General features: G+C 40.0%; 1 protein-coding gene across 4 annotated transcripts in view; it reads right to left on the reverse strand.

Annotated features, from left to right (window-relative positions):
- ZNF407 (zinc finger protein 407) overlaps positions 1-27,960 on the reverse strand; it is a 384,300-nt gene that overhangs the window by 114,922 nt on the left and 241,418 nt on the right. For 2 of the 4 annotated variants that reach the window (XM_055558909.1, XM_055558911.1), the window contains exon 8: positions 9,314-9,492. In XM_055558909.1, coding sequence (XP_055414884.1) covers positions 9,314-9,492 — 179 coding nt within the window. Of the gene's footprint in view, positions 1-4,021; positions 4,379-9,313; positions 9,493-21,195; positions 24,043-27,960 lie in introns of those variants that run through there. The other 2 variants (XM_055558910.1, XM_055558912.1) reach the window with 2 other exon arrangements.

A 27,960-nucleotide genomic window follows, 5' to 3' on the forward strand; every position in this document is an offset into this window, starting at 1 on the left:
AGATAGCATCACCAATTCCATGGAAATGAGTTTGAGCAAAACTCCAGGAGATAGTGAAGGACAAGGAAGCCTGGTGTGCTGCAGTCCACGCGGTAGCCAAGAGCTAGATGCAACTTAGCAACTGAACAACAACAACCCTCGATACATTCCATATCTATTCTGAGGAATTCTTAACGATCCTCAACCAAGTCATGAGTAAGCATCAGCCTAATGCAAATTAAGAAATATTCTAAAAACTAACGGATTCATATTCTTTACAAGTGCCAAGGTCACGTAAGACAATGAAAAGCTGAAAAACTGCTGCGGACTGGAGAAGATTAAGGAGACTCAACAACAGAAGGGAGTGTTGATTCCTGTGCTAAACTGTGGAAAAGAAAAACAGCAGACTGGAAAGACTGGTGAAATGTGAATAAAGAACATAGAGTTAGAAAACAGTACTGTGCTAATGTCAACATCTGGCTTTGGTAACTGCACTGTGGTTATACAATGCTAACACTTATGGAAGTTGGGTAAAGGCTATATGGGAACTTTCCCTGTACTATTTTTGTAACTCTTCTGTAAGTTTATTTCAAAATAAAAACTTAAAACAGAGAAAACTTGCTAAATGGCAATTTTGCTTGCTAAAAATAGAAATAAATGAAATTACAAATGAATAATAATGTGCATTTTTACGTCTCTGGAACTAAACTTCAAAGCTAATTAAAGAAGACAGCTACACTGTCCTCATACTCTGAAGGAGCTGTGATGCTGTTCGTCACTAAATGCCTTGCAGGAGACAGTCACCTGCGAAGCAGCATCAACAGGTGCACTTGTCGACACCTACCTGTCTCCTCCTAGAAACCTGCACTTTAGTTGGGGTCAGCATATGTCTGGGAGGGCAAAGAAATTTTTAAGAAATATAAGTTATATTGAATTAAACAGATGATAAAAGGTCTGTATATTAAAAAAAAAGCCACATCAATTACCTGATAAAAACATACTGGACCACTATAACTTTCCACAATTTTTGTTTCTCTTAAAATTTTGATAAATGAAGTTGTCAGGGGTGATAAGATCACAGCTTTGTTTCTAAACTATTTTAACTTTCAGAATTCAGTTCATGAATGCTGCAAATGTTGGTCCAGATAAGATCACAGTTTTGCGTGCTGATGAGGCAACCATCCTGGCACGTGCCTGTATAACCTTGAGCAGGGAGGAACGCAGCCTAGAAAAAGTTTCCATGTGGTTCTGAATTATACAGGCTAATTACACTCAGTGAGGCCTCCCTTCAAAAAAAGGATAGAGTTTTTTTCTGGGAAAAGAAAAAAATCAAATATCACTCTAAAACTTCTCTCTATGATCATGTAGCTAGGAAATGAGACTGAGGGCTCTTGAGGCTTGAGATCCATCAGAAATAATTAACTAAGTGGGTTTACATAAACGTCAGATATTTTCAGTGAATTCTATTAGGTATTACTAGCAAAAGTTGTACATTACTTGTGTACTCTGACTTTAAATGCTGTGAATGCCACTAAGCACTTCACAGAACACTATATACTAGAAAGGACATTTCAAGACCATATATAGTGGGCAATATACAAAGAATAGAAATAATTCAAATAATAAAAGTTTCTACTCTAAATAAAATTTCATGTAGACCTTTTCTAGCCCTAACTTTGGATATATGCTCTGATTAACATTAATACATGTATTACACATGTAATACAGATACACGTATATAGTTATGAGACATTATCCTCAATAACAACTTGAAATAAATGTAAAAGTTCATCTAGTCCTTTCCCAATATTTTCTTGCTACTGAAACAGCAATAACAAAGCCTAATACCCTTATTTCAAAGAAAATCTCAATATTAATGATACTTTTGAAAGCTCTTTCATATGTATTAATTTCAACTTCATATTCAAAGGAAAGGCTGAACACTGCTATACATTTTGCAGCTGAGAATACAGATATAGGTTGAGAGACTTGTTTAAAGTCACACATTTCAACTGCAATAAAGTCAGGACACTATAATCAAGTTCATTTGACTCCATCCATCCACCCAACCATCAGCTACGTTCTATACCAGGGAGTAAAAGTACTGTGAAAACATTTATCCCTCGTAGGAATTTTTTAAAATTGTATTATACTCTGCTATTTCCTAGTACTTGTTTTCAGATTATCTGGTGTCTTAAAACTCAGTATTGAGGCTTCCACGATAAGAATTTTTCATTAATGCATAGAAGCTGATCATTTTAAAGCTCCTGAATATGCAGTTATGTAACTGGAAAACTCTTACAGGCAAACAGGCATGGATTTCAATGGGCAAGTTAACTTGTTTTTAAATCTTTAGATTGGGAGTAACACCTACCAAAGAATTTTGCTTTGAGGATTTAGTGATCTAAAGAAAAATCTTGCACAGACACTACCCTTCTTTCTTTGTAACTGAAAAGGCAAAAATGTGTAAAATAATAGAGTTCTTCAGCTCTCCACACTAACCATCTAAAACAGGACTCCATACCCTTCACAGTGTGGAGCGCCGCAGGAAGGAAGCAGCAGAGAGTGGCCAGAGAGACACCCAGGCACAAATATCTCTTTAACCTGCTCCATGGTGCTCTGCAAATACAGGAAGTTTTTAGACATACTGGAGACATGTTAGCGAGAACATATTTATTCTTCAGCAGATTAAATTTTCAAATATTTAAGAATGCATAATTAGAAAGTTCTGAAAAAACCTCTATCAGTATACTACTCAATAAAAGAGAAACGATGAAGAGCTTGAAGAGTCAGCTTAACTTATTACCAGTAAACAGCATGTTTACTGATAAGATGGTCCGGGGGAGCAATTATAGCACTAAAAAAAAAGGAGATGGATGGAAAAATAGTGCTTTGACATTATTCACCCATTGACTACAAAGAACATAAGACACTCCTGAACTCAGGAATTCCAACAGGAGTGAGAGTGAGAGAGAGAGAATAGAAAGGCCAATTAGCAAAAGACCAAATCTTCCGTGCCGTGATGGACAGACATGGCCTCACAGAAGGCACCAGAGTGTGCAGACAGGAGTTTGAAAGAAGCAAAGACATTTAGCAGCAGTTAAAAAAAATAGTAAATTAACCCATGGATGATGTCTGAGGTTAAGGAATCAAATCGTTGAACTGTTAATTATTTTCGGAAGTCTTTTGTTAAGTGGTGAAGTACTAGGAGACTGGAAAACAAGGAATCCAGTCTGAAGGTTAAAAAGAAAGAGAGAAGAGGCTGAAAATTATAGAGCTGTAAGTCTAACATCTATATTAGGAAATAAATTTGAGATGATACTTATGGATGAGCTTAATGATACATTTGGAGAAGTACAATTTAATAGGAGTGAGTCAGCATGGATTTACCAAAGGCAATCATGTCAGAAAAAATTTCGTTCCTTTTTAAGTTGAAGTAATAATTGGTTTATGTAAGGGAGAACCAATGAGAAACTGTCAGGATTTTTGGAGATTTTTGGACCTTTTCATAAAATGAATTATCGTACAAAATGTCATGGCATGTGTCAGGGTACCCAACTAACAAAAGGGGGTTAAAAATAGAGGGCTGAAGAATTCAGGAAAGACTACATTCCACAAAGCTTCATATATCAGAACGCTAATGTTTTTAATTAATGATGAAGAAAACCTTTTATATTAGGAAATTTGAATATACTAGTAAATGAGAGGGAATGGTTAAGATACAAAAGGTTACAGCTGTTTTATCTTAACCATGATAGATTAAGCAAATGGCCTCAGAGGTGGCATATGAAATTTAATCTTCCTGAGTATAAAGTGATGCACTTGGATAGAATTAAGGAATCAGTTAAAAATAGTTTAAATGGTACTGAATTGCTTACCATTAAAAAGAAAAGAGATTTGGAATTTTGATAACAGTCAAGCTTTTACATTTTTATTCTTATAACTTGATAAGAGGAAAATGCAAGGGAATACAGTTAAATAATACACATCACAAAGAATTAAAAGCTGACTGCCTTACTGAAGAATAAAAAATCCTAATATGTGAAAAGGGTTTGATAGATTCATGTGCTATCATCTTGCATAGGCAATAATCTAATATATAATGTAAATGACTATATATATATAAGAACTAAAAAAAACATATCAATACAAATATGATTAAAAAATATGACAGCAGAAAAACTAAGGAACCCAGTGGTGCTATGTGCTCAGTCGCTAACCGGCTGTGTGACCCCACAGACTGTGGTCCTCCAGGCTCCTCTGTCCATGAATTTTCCAGGCAAGAACACTGGAGTGGGTTGCCATTTCCTACTTCAGGGCATTTCCCAAACCCAGGGGCTGAATCCATGTTTCTGGGGTCTCTTGCATTGGGGGACAGATTCTTCACCAACTGTGCCACCTGGGTTAAGGAAATTAGGAAAAGTACCACGCAATCACTTAATACTTAATGTCCCCTGAAAAGAGATCACCATCTGACTCTTACCTTTGGAAAAGGCATAAACATTTACTAAATTTAAAGTTCTGGCTTCTCAGGGGAGAATATGGGACAACCAAGCCAAACTCCTAGTCTCCACTCAGTGCGTGACCCGGCCACAGCCAGGCCCCCAGGGGGCATCTGTGCGCACACACACACACGCACACACAGTGAGCACAGTTCCAATCTGACCAGTAGAGGCGTCATGTGGAGGCTGTCTCTTGGAATTTGTGAGAAAAAGATCTTCGTCAGTATGATCAGCGGAGCTCCGGCATACCTCCTCTGCCCTTTCCTTCACCTCCTCTTCTCTGTCTTCCCTTCTTTCAGGTTATTTTAAAGTATTCTAAGATATAACCACCCAAGTCTAACTGAAGGTCACCTGAACTGCAAACATAAAGTGTGTTTAATTCCTTCTCAAGGTGTAGTGAATGAACACCAAGCTTATTCATGGATAAGAGAGATGGGAGAAATACAATAGCTAAAACTGTAAAGCTCAAATAAAGGTCATTTTTGAGATGAAGTACATTTCACTTAATAAAAAAACTGTAATGTAAAATGACAGAAAAATCCTGGCCACTCGCAATTTGACGTCAATGTTGGAGGATTAATGTGATTGTAAAAAATCTCATCATAGTAGATCTACAACGGACCTAAATGAACCTCCTTACAAATTGAGGGTTAAGGGAATCCTGTTTTTTAAAGAGTACACAACTCACAGAAGAGCTTGAAGAACTTTCTCCAACTGAACACAACCTCATCCCAATGTTAGAAATAAGAAACAGAACCACACCACTGCTTCTCGTCCCAAGGAAAACAGACTCTGGTTTCTAACACCACAGAATACTCTTTGTTGTTTTAATATTTAATGAAAAATGAAATCATACAGAATATGCTCCTTTTTGTTTGGCTAACTTCATCCAAAGATACGACTCTGAGATTTATTCATGCTGTGAATGTAATTCAATCATTCTCATTGCTGTAAAGTATTCCATCGGGTAAACTCGCAAACCTTTCTACACTCTACTTGGTGGATGTTTCAGTAGTTTGGGGTTTTGACTATGATGAGTATATTGATAAATATATTAAGTATAAATAATAAAGTAAAAGAATATTTCAAGTTAAAGATTAAAGTTGTGACAGCAGAAACAAAATGCAGCTATATGCTGTTTATAAGGAAGCTGGTATAGTTAATATGAAATACAGAATGATGGCAAGAAGTGTTACTACAGATAAAAAGGAACATTCATAGTGACAACAGTGATAGAGAACTATGTATTTTTTCTTTATCACAGGTGGGATTTTTTCTTTATCACAGATGTGTAGAAAACAAACTTAAAGTTCCAAATGCCCAGTGATTTATCTTTAAAGTATGTAAAATCAAAATTAACAGAAAAACAGACACCCCACAATCATGGTGGGCAGCTTTTACCTCTCTTAACACAGCTGATTGAGTTAGCATTGAAAAAATCAGTAAGAAAGAGACAACCTGAGCAATACAGTTAACAAATGAGGTAAGTGATATACAAGAAACAGAATACAGCACCGAACAACACAAAACTTCCTAGTATCTCAAACATTTACCAAAACCTACCAAATCCTAGGCATAAAGAAAGTATAAACAAATTTCAAAGGATTAAAATAATTCAGACTCTGTGCTGTGAGCACAGCAGATATAAGCTAGAAATCAATTTATATTACTATTTCAATAGTTAACAAAAAGATAATTAGAAGATCCCTAAATGCCTTGGATTTCTAAACAATCCACTTTTATTCAAAAAATAAATAGCCACTTGTATCTTGTTATTCAAAAAAGCTATAGCTGAAATTAAAGCTCACATACAGCCTTTAGTTCTTGGGAGTATGAAATGGTAAATTATATCAAAATCATTCTCCTAATTCCCCCCAAAAATTGAGAAAAAGACAATGAATCATCAACAGAAGCAAACAGAGAAGAAGAAAGCCGGGCAAACATGGATGCCAAACATTATCACGTGCAACAGGTTACACACTGCGCCACCTCTGTTAGACCTTACAAGAATGTGCTGTAGGCATTGCCATCCCCAGTTCACAGACTGAGACCCATACAGTTAAAACAGGGCTTCCCAAGTCATTCAACAGGGGAATGAGGGCTGAAGCTCAACCTATCCTGCCCTGAGGGCCACGCGCACAGACACACGGGACACTACAAGGCAGCTGGACGCTGCCCTGGAGGCCCCGCCGGCGGACGCACAGCTGCAGGAAACACTCTCTACAGAACTGTTTGTTAAAAACAAACAACCAACCAACCAAAACCTAAAGAGCTCATTTAACATACACACTTCCAAATAGCATCTCAACAAAAATTTAAAATACCCCAATGACATTATATACAATATTTTCTGTTGCCGGTGTTTAATGTTTTCCTTCTCACGGGGCCACGAGATGTTTGAGCCACATGGGAGAGCCAAGTCAGATCGCAAGTGCATTTGTTTACTTGTTTTGAGTGGTTGAAAAGAACTGCTTCATATGCGTCACTGAACTTTGGATCACAGAATTCTCAACAGATCAGTAGTCCTGACAGCAGAGAAGGCAGCTGCCAGTCGCCATCAGGTCAGGGCCATAAACCACTCTGAGGAGTCCAGGCCACCTCTGGACCTTCCCGGGAACCATCCATCATAGACTTACCCCAAGTGCTGCCTAATCCTTCACCAGACAGCCTGGGAGGAGAGGAGCCCCAGCTGCTTCAGTTATCTCCCCTTCACATGGAGGAAGGCGCCTCCCACATACTCAGGAAGGGCTTACAGATGACTTAGAACTACAAGGTTAACAAGTCAGTCTAAAAACTCTGCCCTTTAAAAGTTTTCTCTGAACTGAGCTAAGTTTATCAAAGCAAATATATTCCTGAAGAGGGATACTGCCCTGCACAGGGTGGAATAAACAACCCAAGGAATTCATTTGTAAAAATACTGAGGAACATTATTATTAATTATGGAGAGAAAGGTTCTAACAGAGACACAGAAACACAAACAGAAAACTAGGATTCTATGCACAAGAGCATACACACATAAACAAACCAACTAGAATAATTTTTCTAAGTAAATTTTTATACAAATGATATCTCAAAAGGAATACTGCATGACTAGGGCAGCAATGGCATAAGCAAAAGCAGTGTGTTTCTTTGGTTTGCAATTAGCTTCCTCCCCCTTTCTCTGCTGTTTACTTCATCTAACAAGTTAGAGATACCTTATTTTAGGAAAATGACCTAGTTTCAATGCCTAATTGGTGCAATGGAAGAAAGAGACAGAATACATCAATACTGCACCTCGAGAAGCAGGCACTGGAAAGCACCTTGAAAAGGCTCCAGTGCTGACAACCCACCATCAATGCGGATGGCGTCACCTGGCCCTTTCTCCAAGCCCCAGCTCTCAGGCAGCGTTTTCTGACATCTGCACTGTCATGCATCCGTAACAGTAAAGAACCCACAGGTACTGATGGCCAGAAGATATTTCAATTTGACTTTATCTGTTTTTGTGAACTAAAACTGGTAATCTGTCTAGTTCAAAAGCTTTTCAGTAACAGCCTCACCAAAAGGAAAAGAGTATTGACCCCGTTTTTCTTTTTCAAACACAGACCTGGGTACAGCAGAGATGACTAAATAGGACACTTCACTGTGACTTAAAAGAGTCGATCATACGAGCATAGAGAAATCTGAAAGAACATATCAGCGGAAAACAAGTAACAACGTTATATGCAATGTCAAACGTATCGGGACTGTTGTTCTACCCCATGGAGCTCGCTCCCCTTCAGGCAGACATTCTGTGAGCACACGCGCTGACACGCTGTGCAGGGGCAGCGCTCCCTCGGCGGGACTCCCACGGCTTTCAGGCACTAGTGTCGCAGGGCCAGCAGCAGCAGCAGCACCCACAATCCTTTGCACTGTGCCTGCTAAGAGCTTCATAGCCAATTATCTTTTTAAATTCTCACAGTGGCCCTTTACACAGATACCACCACGTCGATTTACGTCCAAGAAATAAGCCTGCAACCCACCCAGCCAGGAAGGGGAGGAGAGTTTAAGTACAGCTCCAACAGCTCCGAAGTACCTGCCGGAAACATCCCCTGATCACCGCGCATTATTTAAATCCAGTCCTGTCTGGGCTCTGGTTAGGAACTTCCTCTAGACGTCCTGTAGGGGATGCGTCCTTAACAGGCCCCACCCTCGCCACCCGTCCCCTGGCTGCCCACACAGAACTCACACCCAGGCCCTCTGGTTCTCTGAATGCCAGGCTGGGCTGCAGGCATGCCTGTGCCTAACCTGCATTGGGGCTGTGTTGCTGCTCCTCCCGCAGCACCTGATGGCCACTCCAATGAGGCAGGGGCGATCTCAGCAGCCTCTGCCACCACCGCTGCCCACACCCTGTGCAACAGTCCTTGCTGATGCCTGGGATGCAGGGCGCCCTGTTGCCCCTTCCGGGTTCTCCTGTTTTCCTCACTCACACGCTTCCCCTTCCAGTACTTACTGGAAAGCCATGGGGCAAGGAACTGGGCATAACAATTCAAATCACAAACATTTGTTGAAAATGTTAAAAACCTTATCATTAGGGAAAATATGAAGCTCCAACACCCACAACAGTCCAACTGCGTTTGGAATATTTGCTCTTAACAACTATGGGGAGATTATTTCACCATATTTGCTCCTGATGGAATAGAATGGAAAAGACCTGCTTTCACAGTCAAGGGGACAAGAGCAAGTGTACTTTTTTATCAGTCTTGAAGCGGATACTGTCACACATGCTGCCATGTTTAGATAACTGCTAATGCACAAACAGCCTGACAGCCACTGCGACGAGCGAAGTGTTTCACACAGCAGCTTCCGTTTCCTACCTGCGTGCAGGTAGGCCAGGTCCGGGTTCTCGATGTCCGGATGCTGTTCTTTCAGGTGGTTCCGGAACTCCACGGGGACATTGGTGCCATAGTCACACTTGGGGCAGTTGTACATCTTGACGCCTTCGTGTTTGCCCGTGTGGAGGATGTGTTTGCGGATGTTTTCAGCACAGTTTGACCTATGAAGTAAGAAAGCAGAGTAAGTGGAAGTAAGGTCACACCACTAACATCGGACCACAAACCAAGATGTCAGCGACCCTCACACAGGCCTCGGGAGTGTCAGGTACTGTGCTAAGTGGCTAATCCAGGAGGCAGGAACACTCGTCTCCTGGGTGCTAATCTCCAGGCTGCTCTTTTATCTGAGCGATTCATTTCTATGCAGAATCGGAAACACAAAGCCCCAAGTTCTATGATTTTAATACAAATTATTCAGGTACCACTTGAGGGCAGTGAAGGAGTTTCCTTAATCCCAAGAACACACCTTTCACCATGAGGAGCCGTGCAAAGGGAAGGCCTGCCACTCCCGCTGAACTGGAGCACCAAGGAAACAAAGGCGCCTTGGTTTCTAGTTCTGTCACGAGAGCAGCTCCTAAGTCAAGCTCTCAAACCATCTGAAGACAGAAACGTAGCTGCAAGCAGCCCCTCACCTCACATCTGGGCAACGTGCTAAGTGCCATTCAGGTTTCTGCACGGGTGCAGGTTTCCAAGAGGGATGGGCTGAATAAAGAGTGGAGGACCCGAGTCCTTTACACGAAATTGTCCTTGACAGTGGGCTCCTCTCCCACTGCTTTCCTGCGGATGCAGAAGTGCCAGGCCTGAGATGACCAGAACCTCTGGTACAGGCGGCGGCTGCTGAGGCAGAGTGTTTGTTCCGTCTGCTCCTGTCCCTCCCAGCACAGGTCAGCGACTGAGCCCAGACCCATCCACACACACCGCTGCCTCCCCTCTGTCTCTGTTGTTGTTAGAACATCACCAGAAAGTGCCCGACACAGATTCAAGCAGGTGTGTGTGTGTGTGTGTGTGTGTGTGTGCGTGCCCGACAAAGATTCAAGCAGGTGTGTGTGTGTGCCTGACACAGATTCAAGCAGGTGTGTGTGTGTGATGGCTTCAGCTTTCCGACAGAGCGAAATGAAATTCCAAAGAAAGCACTGCGTTTATCAGTCTTTCCTGCCAGTACTGCTGAAGGACAAAATCCTGTAGGCTGATTTGAAGAAAATAAACTTAGGACACTGTAGGGAGTTAGCAACCACATCTTACAACACACAGATTCAGATGACGGAAGGCTGCACACGGAGGCCGTCTGTGGCTCGCACGGCCCCGCACTACTAAATGGAATCATGCGTGTGTGTAACACGTAACTGCACCTGGGAACGCACCTGGGGGAGCTGGGGAAGAATGCATATGTGGTTACCATCCCCAACTTTATAGGAGCTCTGCACCAAGATGGTAACACAGAAGGCCATCTGAAGGCAGGTGAAAGAAACGCTCACCCTGTGATGATGGAAAGGAAGAGGGCCAGCTGTGGATTCCCCAGCTGGGGGGGTGAACCGTGCCGAGTCACTGCCTGAGTCTGCAGATCACCTCCCATGTGTTTTCCATGGCAGCACAGACAGTCCTAAATTCACAATGTTTGCTGACATTGGGGAGTGAGCACAAGTCTGCTACTGTACTTAATTAGGACTGCTGATTCTCTGGTGCCACCTACATTCTCCCTTTATGGAGAGAGCAAGGCATTAAGAGCCATCAAGGACAATCGCTGGCCAGGGAAGGAAAATTACCAAAATACACACATTTCAGGGTACAGTGCCCACTTAAATGGGAGACAGTATAAGCAATGACACTTAATCTTTGACCAAGGAAGGAAGAGATGACTTTGAAAGGAGAGTATTTTGTTTTTGAGACATGTGTATCTTGGATAAAAATAAACCAGTATCTCTTAGAACATCAACCGCATGTGGAATCTAGCAATCAGGGGACTATTAATGAAGCAAGTAAAAGTGGAGAGGGAGGGTTAAAAAGGAGAGAAGCTTCTTTCATCTAAAAATATAGAATAAAACAAAGGAGATGTGGTGTGGGACTTGGTGTTTTAGGTTAAGGATCATTTTATACATATATTTTATACCTATTTACTTTTATTTGTGATATACATACTATTTGTATACTTGATTTTATGTAAATAATAAATGTGTATATATAATCTATATTATACACATATCTAAGAAACATAAGATATATGCAAATGAGAAGAAAATACAGTCAATGTCTATCTGCAATTGAAAAAGGTATATTTCATGGATAATGGCATATTTGTGTGCTATCATCTGTTCTGATGTCATACAACACAATTTTTTTTCAAAATATTGAGATAAAAAGGAACAACTCTGAAATCAAACTACTGCAAGTCCAAGCCTAAACAGTAGAAGCTCTAACATATTGTATTAACATCATTTAAAGCAGCCACAGAGTCCGGCAGACTGCAGTCCCCACACTGGAGGCCACCCTGAGACAGACAGCTGCCTGTGTTGCAATGGTGCGACGTTCAGTTGACAATAAGTAGGCTAGATAATGTCAGCCAAGCAGTTCTGAATGATACTCAGCCCCCCAAATGAGGTTTTTTTCCCCAAATACTAAGAGAACTTCCAACTAGTAATAAGAATGGTAAATTGAAGAGGGACTAATGAAGAACAGGTAGGCAGGAGAAGTAAGGATGGTCTGAAACATTATTTCAAACAAGGTCCAACCTTGGTTTGCCAGGAAATAATAGCAGTGACATGAAGAGGGCATTCGATTATTAGGAATCAGCGACTGAATGTATCTTTAGTTTGACACTGATTCTTAAGGTAAAGAGTATATTTTTGCCCCATGTTCCTAGACTGCAAGATTTAATATTATTAAGATGGCAATACTCCTCAAATTGATGTATAGATTCAGTATAATCCTATCAAAATCTCAGCTGGATTTCTTACCAAAGTTGAAATACTGATCCTAAAGTTCATATGGAAATGCACAGAACCTAAAAGACTCAATACAATTTCACAAAGAACTATGTTGGAGGACTCATGCTTTCTGATTACAAAACTTTCTATGAAGCAGTAGTAATCAGAACAGTGAGGTGCAAGAGAAAGAACAGATGGAGCAGTGCTCAGCGGGAGGTGGGGGGGGGGGCATGGTTCCATGGGAGGTGAGATGCCTCGGTGCCATGCTGTAGGTTCCTCATGGGGAACAGGTGTTCAGGCCGGACTCACTGGGCCCACGAGTGCAAGCACTGAGTTTATGAGGAAGGCAGTGTAAAGTCTGAGGACATTTCAAATGAATTTTGAAATACAATATGTTGAAAGTCTCAAGGCAGCCTGCTCTCTCTATATATAAGTATGGCCTTGGCTGGGCAACTAGTAAAAGGACCAGAGATGGGAGCTGATTGATTTTGGGGGCTTCTTAAAATATGTGATAAGGGAAATATCTTATTCAGTTCAGAGGCACTGCATTTTAAAATAAATTAATAAAATAACAAATGACAAAGTCTTCCAGAATACCACAAAATTATGTCACTGCTACACACTTGCTGCTTATTAATACAAAATAATAAGTTAAGTTTATGTTATTTAACTTAATGAGAAGGAAGCTTAGAAAAAAATTCTACTAAATATTTTTTCTCTTTTGTTTCTGATACTATCTTTAGGATTTTCTATGTACAGTATCATGTCATCTGCAAATAGTGAAAGCTTTACTTCTTCTTTTGCAATCTGGATTCCTTTTATTTCTTCTTCTTCTCTGACTGCTGTAGCTAGGACTTCCAGAACTATGTTGAATAACAGTGGTGAAAGTGGACACCCTTGTTTTGTTCCTGATCTTAGGGGGAACACTTTCAGTTTTTCACCATTGAGAATAATGTTTGCTGTAGGCTTCTTATTATATATGGCCTTTACTATGTTGAGGTAGGTTTGTTCTATGCTCATGTTTTCAAGATTTTTAATCATAAATGGGTGCTGAATTTTGTCAAAGGCTTTTTCTGCATCTATTGAGATTATCATATGGTTTTTACCTTTCAATTTACTAAAATGGTGTGCCACATTGATTGATTTGTGTATATTGAAGAATCCTTGCATCCCTGAAATACACCCAACTTGATCATGGTGTATGGGCTTTTTGCTGTGTTGCTGAATTCTGTTTGCTAAAATTCTGTTGAGGATTTTTCCATCTACATCCATCAGTGATATCGGCCTGTAGTTTTCTTTTTTCTGTGTTGTCTTTGTCTGGTTTGGTATCAGGGTGACAGTGGCCTTGTAGAATGAGTTCAGAAGTGTTCCTCTGAAATTTTTTGAAAGAGTTGTAGAAAGATAGGATTTAGCTCTTCTCTAAATGTTTGACAGAATTCTCCTGTGAAGTCATCTGGTCCTGGGCTTTTGCTGTTTGGGAGAATTTAGATCACAGCTTCAATTTCAGTGCTTGTAATTGGGTTGTTCATAATTTCTATTTCTTCCTGGTTCAGTCTTGGAAGTTCTTAAGAATCTGTCCATTTCTTCCAGGTTATCCATTTTATTGCCATATAATTGTTCATAATAGCCGCTTATAATCCTTTGTATTTCTACATTGTCTGTTGTAACCTCTCCTTTTTCATTTCTAATTTTGTTGATTTGATTCTTCTCTCTCTTTTTCCTGATGGGTCTGGCTAAAGGTTTGTCAATTTTGTTTATCTTTAAGAACCAGTTTTTAGTTTTATTAATCTTTACTATTGTTTCTTTTTCATTTATTTCTGCTCAGATCTTTATGATTTCTTTCCTTCTACTAATTTTGGGGGCTTTTTGTTCTTCTTTTTCCAGTTGTTTTAGTGTAAAGTTAGGTTGTCTATTTGATGTTTCTCTTGTTTCTTGAGGTAGGATTGTATTGCTATAAACTTCCCTCTTAGAACTGCTTTAGCTGCATCCCAGAGGTATTGAGTTGTCGTGTCTTCATTGTCATTTGTTTTTAGAAATTTTTTGATTTCCCTTTTGATTTCTTCAGTAACCTGCTGGTTATTTAGAAACGTATTGTTTGATCTCCATGTGTTTGTGTTTCTTAGTTTTTTTTCTTGTAATTGATATCTACTCTCATAGCGTTGTGGTCAGAGAAGATGCTTGATACAATTTCAATTTTTTTTTAATTTACTGAGTTTTGATTTGTGACCCAAGATGTGTCTATCCTGGAGAATGTTCCATGTGCACTTGAGAAGAAGGTGTATTCTTCTGCATTTGGAAGCAATGTCCTGAAGATAACAATGAGATCCATCTCATCTAATGTATCATTTAAGACTTGTGTTTCCTTATTAATTTTCTGTTTTGATGATCTGTCCATTGGTGTGAGTGGGGTGTTAAAGTCTCCTACTATTATTGTGTTACTGTCAATTTCTCCTTTTATGTCTCTATGTATTGAGGTGCTCCTATGTTAGGGGCACAGATATTCACAATTGTTATGTCTTCCTCTTGGATTGAACCCTTGATCATTATGTAGTGTCCTTCTTTATCTCTTGTAATCTTCTTTATTTTAAGGTCTATTTTGTCTGATACGAAGATTGCTACTCCAGCTTTCTTTTGCTTCCATTTGCATGCAATATATTTTGCCATCCTCTCACTTTCAGTCTATATGTGTGTTTAAATCTGAAGTGGGTTTCTTGTAGACAGCATATATATGGGTATTGTTTTTGTAACCATTCAGCCAGTCTGTGTCTTTAGATTGGAACATTTAATCCATTTACATTTAAAGTAATTATTGATATATATCTTCCTATTGCCATTTTTTTAATTGTTTGGGGTTGATTTTGTAGGTCTTTTTTTCTCCTGTATTTCTTGACTATAAGTCCCTTTAACATTTGCTGGAAAGCTGGTTTGGTGGTACTGAATTCTCTTAACTTTTGCTTGTCTGAAAAGCTTTTGATTTCTCCATCAATTTTGAATGAGATCCTTGCCAGGTACAGTAATCTTGGTTGTAGATTTTTCCCTTTCAGTACTTAAATATATCCTGCCATTCCCTTCTGGCCTGCAGAGTTTCTGCTGAAAAATCAGCTGTTAAATATATGGGGTTTCCCTTGCATGTTACTTGTTGCTTTTCCCTCACTTCTTTTAATATTCTTTCTTTGTGTTTAGTCTTTGTTAGTTTGATTAGTATGTGTCTTGGTGTGTTTTTCCTTGGGTTTATCCTGTATGGGACTCTTTGTGCCTCTTGGAATTAATTGACTATTTTCTTTACCACATTGGGGAAATTTTCAACTAGTCGCTTCAAAAATTTTCTCATACCCTTTCTTTTTCTCTTCTTCTTCTGGGACCCCCATAATTGGAATGTTGGTGCGATTGATATTGCCCCAGAGGTCTCTGAGATTATCCTCATATCCTGTTCTTTTCATTCTTTTTACTTGATTCTGTTCTTCAGAAGTTATTTCCACCATTTTATCTTCCAGCTCACTAATTCATTCTTCTGCTTCGGATATTTTGCTGTTGATTCCTTCTAGAGTATTTTCAATTTCAGTAATTGTGCTGTTTGTATGTTTATTCTTTAATTCTTCTAGGTCTTTGTTAATTGATTCTTGCATTTTCTCCATTTTGTTTTCAAGGTTTTTGATCATCTTTACTATCATTATTCTGAATTCTTTTTCAGGTAGTTTGCCCATTTCCTCTTCATTTATTTGGACATCTGTGTTTCTAGTTTGTTCCTACATTTGTGCAGCGTATCTCTGCCTTTTCATTATTATTATTTTTTTTTAACTTATTGTGTTTGAGGTCTCATTTTCCCAGGCTTCAGGGTTGAATTCTTTCTTCCTTTTGATTTCTGCCTTCCAGTGGTTTGTGTAAGCTTTGGATAGGGTAAGATTTGTGCTGAGTTTTTTTGTTTGTTTGCTCATTTTTCCTCTGATGGGCAAGGCTGAGTGAGGTGGTAATCCTATCTGCTGATGACTGGGTTTGTATTTTTGTTTTGTTTGTTGTTTAGACGAGGCATCCTGCACAGGGTGCTACTGGTAGTTGGGTGATGCCAGGTCATGTATTCAAGTGGTTTCCTTTATGTGAGTTCTCACTATTTGATACTCCTTAGGGTTAGTTCTCTGGTAATCTAGGGTCTTAGAGTCAGTAATCCCACTCCAAAGGCTCAGGGCTTGATCTTTCAGGAGAAGTTCTGCAGTTAATAGTCACTCAGGAAACTTCTTTAATAAAAGGGATCAAGTCATTCAGCAGGGGAAACTGATGCTGAAAGCTGACACCTGTCCACATGGTGTCATCAGGAGAATCTGGTTTAGAGGTCCCAACTCCTGAGCAGGAAACTTCCCATCCAAGAGAGCAGAGGAGAACATGGTTCATCCCAGAAGAGCTCCAATTTTTTCTCTTTTGATACATGTGATTTCAGTTATTAAAAAATTACTGTACCACTGAGGTTGTTGAACAAACCTACCTTCACATATTTCAAACATCAAACAGTCTAATAATGAGAGACCGAGACAGTGAAGTCTCTTCCTACCACAGCCTGGATCACCACCCTCTTACCCTGGACCACAGACACAGAACCACTAACTGTCCATCAATCTTTTGGGAGAACTAACAATTTTTTTTCAATACACAAACACACTAAATCTTTTTCTCTCCCCTCTTCTTGTATGTAAATCTGTTGGCATAACATGTGTTGGCATCTTACTTTTTCCACCTAACAGCAGGGCATGGGGACCTCTCCACATGACTACATAAGAGCACAGCATCCTTCCTGACATCTCCCTCCCCCCACCACCCTACCACTCCCTCCCTAGGTTTCGCCTCCTTTCCTTCCTTTGTTAATAGCTACACAGAATTTCCTGGTAAGGACAGAGAATACCGCATTTAACTGATCCTCTACTGATGAGCATCTAGGTCATTTCTGATCATTCACTAATGTAAACAAGTTTGTGATGAATAATCTAGTGTAAACAAGCTTGTGATGAATAATCTAGTGTAAACAAGCTTGTGATGAATTCTCTTGTGAAACTTTCCCTTTCTCAGGATGCCAAGAGAATGTCACAATGCCAAGTGGAATTGCTTCAAATGTCAATGGGCATATGCTTTTGTAGTTTTGATCAATGATGCCAAATGGTCCTCCAGAGGAGGTGTAGCAATTCACACTTCCACCAACAATGTTTTAGAGAGCCTGTTTCTGCACAGTCGTGCCAATGTAGTGTGTTGTGTTACCAAACTTTCAAGTTTTTGCCAATGTGGTGGGTGAAAAATGACAGCTCGAGGCGGGGTTCAATTTCCAACTTTTAACAGTTTTAATCTGCATTCCTCTTGTAATGAATAAAGTTGCTTCAAATATTGAAATTCCATGTGTATTCTGCTTCCTCTGTACCATTTTTCCATATTTTTATGAGTTGTTTTCCTAAGGTTTGTTAGTCATTCTCTTATACATAAGGGAGGTAAACTCATTTGTCTATGACAGAAGTAGCAAATATCTCTTCCTTACTTTCAGTTAGACTTTGTTTATAGTATCTTCGGTAAAGCAGATATGTTTTATTTTGTTCATCTTTTGTCCTGTGGCTTCCATACTTAGAGGTCATAAAAGAATTGTCCCAAATTGGCTCTAGTACTTGAATAGTTGCATTGTTCTACTAAGTATTAGAGTCCTTTCAAAATTCCCCTAGAGCATGGTATAAGTTGTGGCCCCACACTGCTCACCAGATCTCTCACTGACTTGAAGTGCTACCTCCATGAATATCTGATTTATTTGAAGCTAAGTCTGGATTTTCTGTCCCAGTCTGCTGGTCTGTTTTGCACGTGCTCATCCATTGAAATGACCCAGGCTGCACAGGACTCATGTCTGATACAGTCCATCCACCTGTGTTGCTCTTTCTCCTCCCAGGTCACCACTTCTCCCCCAAGCCATGAGGTGAGCTGGCATGGTGGATATGGAGAGTTAACTGTGGAAGCAGAGAGACCTGGGCTGATAATAAAGTAATATCACTAAGACACAATCAGGTAATTTCTGTGTATTTAACTAAGGTGTACTGGTAACATTATCTTAATATAGAAATGCAGAGAAAGCAGGTACAGATGTCACACACTAATGTAAACACGGATCCCAAAATTCCTTTCCCAAGAGAAGCCATGTGTCTGCCTTACCACTCCCAAACTTCTATGTATGAAATTCACCACTATCTTGGTCTCCTGTTAACAACTTGGCAAGTTATGTACATAACCTGACATTTAAATATTCTGAAAGTTCTGCTTAAATAAATACAGAATTTTTTTTTAAATACTTTGCCTCCTACACTTTCAGACCATGGGGTATTTTGTTGTTTTATGCTAATAATATACATGTCTCATAAGGCCATCATGAATTATGGTAAATGACATTAAACAAGTTTAGAAAATACAGGAGGTGCTCAATTCACTGTTTATCACCACAACTAGTCTTTCTGTTGAAAGCAATAGAGTTCAACTCTCTGGATCATCATTAGCAATTTACTTACTATTATGAAAGGCAATTTCAATTTATTTAAAAAATAAACTATGCAGTTATATAGGGTTGTATGCCTATACGTTTAGAAATGCACTTCCTCTTTCCTCTGTAGTTAAGTTTCTTTTGGAACAAGTGTATTATAAATGCATAATTATCTAAAGTTCAGTTGAAGGAGGTTTCCACTGTATCATTAAAACAGTAATCCACAATGAATAAAGAATAATCCTATGAAAGGCTTTATGTAAACAAAATTTAAGAAGTTTCTACATTTTTTAAACCAGCAGTATGTAACTCATAAATTCACCAGGTCTAAGAAACACTGTGGACTCTCTGAGGAAGAAGCAGCTGCTCAGGCTTCCTGCATGATTCACCTAACACGGCCCAAGACACACAGCCCTCTGCCATGTAGGTTCCCACTGAAGGACCCAGAAGGAAAGAGCCTGAGAATTTTAGATTACTAAAGAGTTGTGCTGGTTAGATTGCTAGAGGTACAAGAATAAAAAATTATATCCCTATGGCCAAAATGGGGTATTTTATCAACGATTTTCAGCAAACAGGTGAATGTCACTGGGAGTGTTGAACCTGATACATCACCAGGACAGAGAATACAAAGACCCATGGATACGAGGGATAAAGATGTCATTTCAGATCAATGAGGAAATGGTGGGTCACACAACAAATGGTGTTCAGTCAACTGCCTATCACATGAGGAAAGATAACTTATAGACTCTCGTGGTCTTACACCATGCAAAAACAAATGCTATTTGGATTTTAAGGTTAACACAAGGACACTAAATTATTAAAGTGCTAGCATTGGAGAAGGAAATGGAAGCCCACTCCAGCATTCTTGCCTGGAGAATCCCAGGGACGGGGGAGCCTGGTGGGCTGCCGTCTCTGGGGTCGCACAGAGTCGGACATGACTGAAGCGACTTAGCAGCAGCAGCAGCAGAAGAAGAAAATATGAGAAAATATTTTTATACTCTTGATTGGAAAAAGCTTTCCTGGATAAAATTCAAACACAAATGCCATAAACTGAACAACAACAACAACAGCCTTTAGGAAACAGAACTACCCCAACATTCCACTTAGTCCAGCATGATGCCTATAGGGCTGCAGTGAAAAGACTTTGGTGGCCAATGTTTCATACATTTCAGTTACACAAATTACATATTTTTTTAAACAGCAGTAACTCTGTGAGTGTTCAGTATGCTACTCATTATGCATCTGAAGAGGGTGGTAAAACAGAGAATGTTTCTCAAACTAACTTGATGACAAAAACATTTTCCAAGGCTGAGCCAATGACATCTACTGCTTGAAGGCCATGACTGGTGAAAACTGGCCCTGAGGTCAGCCATACTTGTTGCTTCTTCTCCTCTCACTTGTCATCTGTGGTTCCAGTGACACTGGTGGAAATCCTGCTCATTGTTACCTTGCCACTCTTTTTATATTGGACCTTTGAAATAAACAGAGCCCTCCCCCACTCTATTTCTACAAACTTATGTCCTTTCAGGGGAATTCCCTGATGGCTCAAGCAGTAAAGAATCCACCTGCCAATGAGGGAGACACAGGTTTGATCTCTGGATGAAGAAGACCCCCTGAAGAAGGTAATGACAACCCACTCCAGTATTCTTGCCTGAGAAATCCCATGGACAGAGGAGCCTGGCACACTACAGTCCACGGAGTCACAAAGAGTTGGACATGACTGAACACTGGATGGATGAATGGATGGATGGATGTCCTTAGAGAATGAGTATTATTCTCCTCTTTTCTGTTAACTAGCCAAGCTTAGCAAATGAAACACTTGAAAACCAGGAAAGGCATGTAAATGAGAAGCCTTCAAAAGAAAAGGATCTTTAACAAAGAATAGGAATACAGCCTGACTTCCTGCTAAGTCCAAGCAGTCACTGGAATCATACTTGGAGGAGTAACAGAGGAGCAGAGACACTGAGCAGGTGGAGAGGCTGAAGGGGGAGAGGGGCTGAGGGGCGCACAGACACTCGGCAGGCTGGAACCACAGGAAGGCCTGCCCTTAAAGAACTTTTGCCTGAAATAGCCACACACAAACAATATTACTTTATAATTCAAGATATAAATCTCAGCATACGTAGTAGTTTACTGTAGCTTTTCTAGTTGAAAGCTTTTCAAACTTAAGGTGATAGAATGGAAATTTTTACAGAACCAAAAATACATTTCACAATCTTTCTGAGAGCCTAGGCCAGAACGTGATTTTACCTGGGACAATTTTATAATGTCAAAGAGACCAAAAAAAAAAGAAAAAAATACAAAGGCTGGATGTACAATACCCACAGCTTCTGCATGCATGCCTGAGAGCACAGCTCATCCAGGAGGTTTGCAGACCTGACCACGTAACTCACGACATGCCCATAAATTGGTCCATTAGGGGCAGGGGTGGGGGTGCCATAAAATTTTAAATTTCTTAAGTGGCTGAAAGGAGACTACATCTCTCACACCTGCTACACCAAGGAGCTGGTCAGTAAGCTACCCATCATAAAGTCAGACAGAGGAGGTGCGACAAACAGTTATTTCCTGGCCAGAGGGAATAGTGAGCTTCCCTGTCTTTGCAAAGCTCTTGAAAGGCTCTTCCCAGACTCTCTTTTCCTTAAGAAACTCTCTGAGTTAAGTGTATATTTACAGAAGATTTAAAACACATATTTTATTCACGTTGTTCAATTGAGTCCTACTGAGCAGCATTTCAACCTTCCATAATCCTAGAGCTTCATGATCACTTTGAAGAAAAACTTAAAAGAATCACTGATGACGAGGGGACAACTGAGTTTATTTAATAACCTATGTCCATTTTTACAAAATTGCTCCACGTAATGCATTTAAAAATCATAACCGGTTCATTTCAGTCACCGCACACAATGCTTCCCTTTGTCCCTTGTAAGTCTCTCAAATGTCTTATTTTAAAGGAATATATAGCGCTCCCGGAAGACATTTCCGCATTCCTATTCCCTTCGGCTCCTGCGAGCCCTTGTTCTGTGTGATAAGGCAATCTCCTCCGGGATCGGCGCCGTGTAGTTTCGCACCACGAGTGACAAGGACTCGACTTGAATAACTGCTGTGCGCAGGTTGTAATTATGTCAGCTGGAGTGTTGAACAAGGGGACTGATTAATGGGAGCCCGGGCCCAGGCGCAGTCCCTATCAAAACCTCCGCGCAGGCCAGCAGTGGGGACGGGTTAAAGCAGAAAGACAAAACATGCTGCATCGTCCATGATAGATGAATTGCTCCAACAGTCTTCAGGCAGATGTTCCGGGACAGTATAATATACAATTACTCTGCCTTATCACTTTCCCAGGGACAATAAAGCTTCCTCCTTCTATAGCTCATGTGAGTGAAGGCAAAGCTCGCTTCACTTTTACAGCGCTGACTCACTTATCACGGTGCCTTGATTGTGCTTTCACAGCTAAAGCAAACATATATTCCACTTTTAAACCAAAAAAAAGCTGTAAGAATAAAGCTGGAGCCTTGTTTTGAATCTCTTTTACATCAGAACACACCATGCTTTGGAAGGCTGTTGTGTTAAAATGGATGCAAGGCAGGTAGAATATGTCTGTGTGGGTACATAGTTGAAAACAAAGCGCCCACGACAAGAAGTAAGATTTGGATTGTGTGACCTTTACATTCATAGCGTTGCTTACACAGCTCATACGAAATCAGTAATTGGGAGGAGCACGTAAATTTGTGTGTGTGTGTGTGTGTGTGTGTGTGTGTGTCTGTATATATGCTGATGTTATCCATATATTTCCCAGGCACACAGCTCCTTGAATCTGAGGGTGCACTTCCTATATATTCCTTACTATACATATTCCTTACTATATATTCCTTATTCACTGCCACTCTTCTGTCGTGTCTTTGAGAACCTTCTTAAGAAAGCTGTGCTAGCCGATAGGACAGAAGCTGCCCCAACTGTTTTAATAAAACATTGTAGCCAATGCTAAAATGAACCTACCTCAGGGGCACTATGCTGATCATTTCTATTACCTTTATGTACTCACAGAAATGGTGCCAAAAATTTATGGCAAGATATCCAGAACTATCTCAATTTGCAAAGGGAAAAGCACTTTTCATTTTTAAAGGTGAAAGACAAGCTAAAACCAAATTCTGAGATGCAGCCATAATCCTCCTGTGGAACTCGAATTTATAATAAAACAAAGCAGCGAAAATTCCTATAGAATCAAAGGAAACCCAAACAGAATGTGAGTGAATGCAAAAGAAAAGCATACATCAACCTGTGGAGCAATATAGATGACTTATTTCCACTTTTTAGTGGTTTAGTACAACTGACACCAACACTCAGCAGTTATAATATACCCTAAGTCATGAAAACAAATCATGCACCCTATCTCACCCTGCGGAGTGATATATTTGCTTCTCTTTCCATGCCATACACACACTAACTCCACTGCCGCATGGTCCTTATTATTACGTTTCTCTTGGTAGGACCATTCCAGTCGAGTTATATGTTTCTAGAAATATGGCAATTTGAAGAAGGCAGGGATCAATCTAAAATGGGGTGAAACCGAAGTTTTAGTACAAATGGACATAAAGAATATAATTAAAGCTGTGATTGATAAGAGTTATACCATATTTGTGATTACTAATAAAGTCAAACAAATGAAGGTAAAACAAACAGAAAGGGTTGTAAATACACATGGGAGTCATCACAGTAAATGCCTGTGAGTTTCCACAGACTTCTGACGTCACTAGAGGGGCCTGTCATACGTGCCAGTCTTAGAGAAGTCCTCAACCATGAGCAAAATTGTTTAGAATAAGTCACAGAAAAGAAGACACACTTTAAAAGATGACATTTAAATGACTGTTGGTTAAATGGTCACCCTCAATTGTGCCAAGCAAAATTGTGAATTACATCTAACAGTCAGAGCAGTGCAATCTTTTGTGGAAGTAAATTCTTCGTAGAAAGCAAATAAAATCCCAGGACTGGGTGTATATGTAGGGGGAGCAGAGCAATCCCATGACACAATTTCTGTGTTGTTTGATTCAAAACTCTAACCACAACAAATTTAAATTTAGCATTATGCAGCGCCCCCAAATGTGGGAGCCTTGTCACAGCAGTTGGGCGTAGAGGTTCCGGGGTGTGAAGCTGGAGTTCTCCAGTTCAAGAGAGAGGCACGGCCGACGCTTCAAAATTACTACCAGGCCTCCCGCTCTGTCACAAAACCCTCAGCTGACGTGCGCCGTCTGAGTCGTCAGGTATAGTTTAGGCACTGTTCATCGTCGCTGTTTCAGCTGGCTCCGTCACTGTGGCATGTAAGTATTTAAGTAAGATTTTAAAAACAATCTTAAGCAAGCAAATGAAAACAAACACTCAACTACAACATGACTGAGCTCTCTGCTCTGGTTTCTCCCCACAGCCTCACCTCTGACCACGCGTGTGCTTTCTGCTCCTACCCCCGTGCTGGATCTGGGCTCCCGCAGAAAACCTCTGGGAGCTGAGGCAGGTGTCCTGTCCCAGGTGCTCCTTCCTGCTGCCCAGGGTCCCTTCCACTGCTGGAAGGCTACCGCTCCATCTCTCCAACACCTGCTCTTCGCCCCTCTGTTTCACCCCGTTTTCCAAGGGAGACACCACTCGCATCAGTGCTTCCGGGTGCACATGCATCAGCGCTGACCTACACATTTCCTGGCTTGCTTTCATGTGGGCATCCATGGGCATTTCAAAGACATTTCAAAGCCAACCCACACTCGCCATCACTTTCCCAAAGGGCTCCCTCTCCTCCAGGGGTGAGGAACCCGTGAGCGACAGCCACTCACCGAGCAGCCCCGGCTGCGGCATTGAAAGGATGGCGCATCTTTCTGTCACTCGGCCCCCTAAGTCATCCATTTGGCCACCGTGTTCATTCGCCCTCCTAACAAGCGCTGAGATCAGCTTCTCTCTATGCCCATTATGGCTACCATGTGGGTTTAGGGTTAGTCGCTTATTATTTCTGCCTGCACCTTCACAATTGTCTTTCAGATGCTCTCTCAACTTCTGCTGTGTCCCTCTCTGGCTCCTCATTTGTACCGCATCAGTGACTATTGCAAAGCAAAATATGAATATGTCAGTTTCCTCCTTAATATTCTCCACTATCTACACACTCACTGCCTGTGGGGTAAGAAGCAAAATACCCGGCATGGACTCAGCCCCCAGGATGTCCTGCCCCCGTCCCCACACAATCCCATGGGCCCTACAATCCAGGCTTGCTGATGGGAGAAGATGATCTAAAACCAAGCAAAAAATATAATTTGGGAGTGGGAAGTGGGGCAGAACTCTACTTTTTATTAAAGTAAAGCTATTTGAGGTTTTTAGAACAAAACAAATTTCTCAGATTTAAGTGCCAACCAATTTCTACTTCAAATAATTAAATCTAAGAGATCAACTGATTTACTCAAGCACAAGCAAGCACTAAAAACTCATCACATTTTTCCTCTATGGAAAACTCTAATCTGTTTTATGACATTTCATGTATTTCTTAAAAGTTGTAACTCAAGATGAAAAAAACAAAACATAAGAAAGAAAGGACTGAGTATATTTAGCCAACGTGCTTCTCTCAAGTAGGAAAAAGTCAACAGAGGATTTGTGCCACGTTCTCTTAATTAACAAAAGAAAGATGTGTGAGAGAGAAAAGATGTCATCTTGTTTTTACAGACATTCTTAACCTAAAGCCAAAATGTGCACTGGCGCTACCAAGACGGCCGCGTCTTATTCCACTCAAGGGCTCTGATGTCTACAAGGCATGCTGATAGGGACGCTTGCTCATATACATGCTGCATCCCCACTGCCTGCTCATTCCCAGGTTTTCTTTCTCTTCTTCCGCTTCTTTCTTTCAGAATGTTTTTAAAACAGTCCCTAGAGGGGCAATATTTCAGAATACACTGAAACAAAGGATCCAAATCCAAAATGAAATAACTAATATCTTGGCATTCTCATTGAGCTCATGACAGGTAGTAAAACTGCCATACATCTCAAAGGTATCCTGTTCTATTATTTTCTCTCGACTCCACAACTGAGTTTGTGAAATTCAACCACACAACCAGAAGGGTGTGTCTAATGTTCTTCCAACTGTTGTTCTAGATAATCCTGGTGATTACAGAGTTTTCCTAACAAGCTTATGTTGTATGAGCCTCTACTGCCGGGAGATATAGATAGTTACACTGTGAAGTGTTCTGTTGTGTGATAATAGCTCTAGTGTCTGAGGAATAACTTATTATGCAAGAGATTACTGCCCCAAAAATATTTTCTATTTTTTTCATCTCTAAGGTCTTTCTTTCTACCACAATATATACAGATATATCTAACTACCACCCGAGGGACTGTCCATAGTAATTCCTTGTAGAAAGACCATCCCCAAAGATAGCGCTGGTCCTTCTATAATGACTGGATGTGGGATTCAGAGCCAGCAGGTTAAATAAACATGTTTATCTGGATTCTACTTTAAGAGATAGCAAAGGGAATGTATGGTCACTTTGTGTTCAAAACGGCTCTTCTAATTAATCTGTGATCTCAATGCCTATTTCAGCTACATCAACAAACAAAACAACTTAAAACTTGTGTGATAAACAAAACAAATTACCTGAGACTTTTCTCCCTTTTAAACGCATATGAACCAATTTGTAATTTTTAATACTATGGAATCTATTTGTTTTTAGGTCTACAGATTTTTTTTAATACTTAAATGAGTTTTGTCAGATGAAAATTAATTTACCAAAAGTAACTAAAGGCCTGACATAAATACTGTGCTATATTAGCACATAGGCTTAGACAAAAATTCTTAAAAGTCTGTATCGTTGGGTGTCTTAGGGCAGACAAGAAAACTTAAATATGTTACAGATAAAAATAACATTAGATATACACATTACAGAAAATACAAAACCAAATTAAACTAGAACAGTTAAAACTACTCAGAATTTTTTTTTTAATTCACTAATGAAACAGAAAATTAGGAGATATTTGTTAGGAAAGAATTTAACTTCTACTGAAACAGAAATGCTAGGAATAAAAAAAATACATTTACATACAGTCTGACTTTTATAATTAGGACAGAAAAACCTGAAAATACAATTACACTCCTTGTTAGGGAACCCCTCAAAAGATGCCATGGAAACTTACCAGAAACGTCTACTTCACGAGAAAGAACAGTACACCTCCAGAAAGTGCCACCTTGACATCTGCTAGGACAATCTTCCTAACCAACATTTACGCTGCCAACGACCAGATTTGGTTCCACAAGCCAGCCATGTACTGACATCTACCTGCAACTCGCTGAGCTGTGTGACGGTGGCGAGCAGGAAGGGCCTTCCGCCAGGACGGGCACTGCACACAGTACAGGAGACGCATCTAGCTTCCAGAAGACACTCTCCACAAACGGAGGAGTGCTTTGGAATCATTATCCCAAAAGAAGTCTGCAAAGTGATGGACTTTGAGGCTTTCAGCCGAGGACATCTGTTTCCTCATTCCAGTAATCAGAGGAGCAGTACTCTTATTTTAGGATAGAACAGATCGAACCCAGGTCTCCCACATTGCAGGTGATTCTTCACCAGCTAAGCCACCAGGGAAGCCCAGTAAATATAAAGAGAAAACAGACGTGATACAAATGAAATAGTACTGACTGGTATGTTTTATTTGTTTGTTTTTGGTGAGAATATTTAAGTTCTACTCTCTTCACTAATTCTAAGTATTCAAAATACTTTATCACTGATGCATTAGCTCTTCAGACCTGATTCATGTGGTAACTGAAAGTTTATACCATTTTACCCACCTCTCCCTACTTTGCTCACTCCCTAGCAACTACTTTTCGCTATTTTTTGACTTTTTCTTTTTTTTTAAGATTCCACACATTAAGTGATATCATGGGATACTAGTCTTTCTTTGTCTGGTTTATTCCACTGACAAAAATAGTTTTCAATTTGAATTTTGTTCTGATATAACTAGGCTTTTGACATCGGTCAAATTGCTTCAACTATAAATTATATCTATTATGAATACTAGATATTTTCATTCAATTATTTTTATGTAATATCATTATTCTTTAAGAACTTCAATGTCACCCAAAAGAAACAAATGCTACCTCTGATTCTTCAGGAAAAGAAACAAGTGCTGTTCATTTTGGTACATATAATTCCCCTTCTCTCTTGGTATAAATGCTGTTCTGCTACAAAGATAAAAACCTATTTTTTCTCCTT

This window comes from Bubalus kerabau, chromosome 21 (genome assembly GCF_029407905.1).
Source record: "Bubalus kerabau isolate K-KA32 ecotype Philippines breed swamp buffalo chromosome 21, PCC_UOA_SB_1v2, whole genome shotgun sequence".
NCBI classification, from domain to species: Eukaryota; Metazoa; Chordata; class Mammalia; order Artiodactyla; family Bovidae; genus Bubalus; species Bubalus kerabau.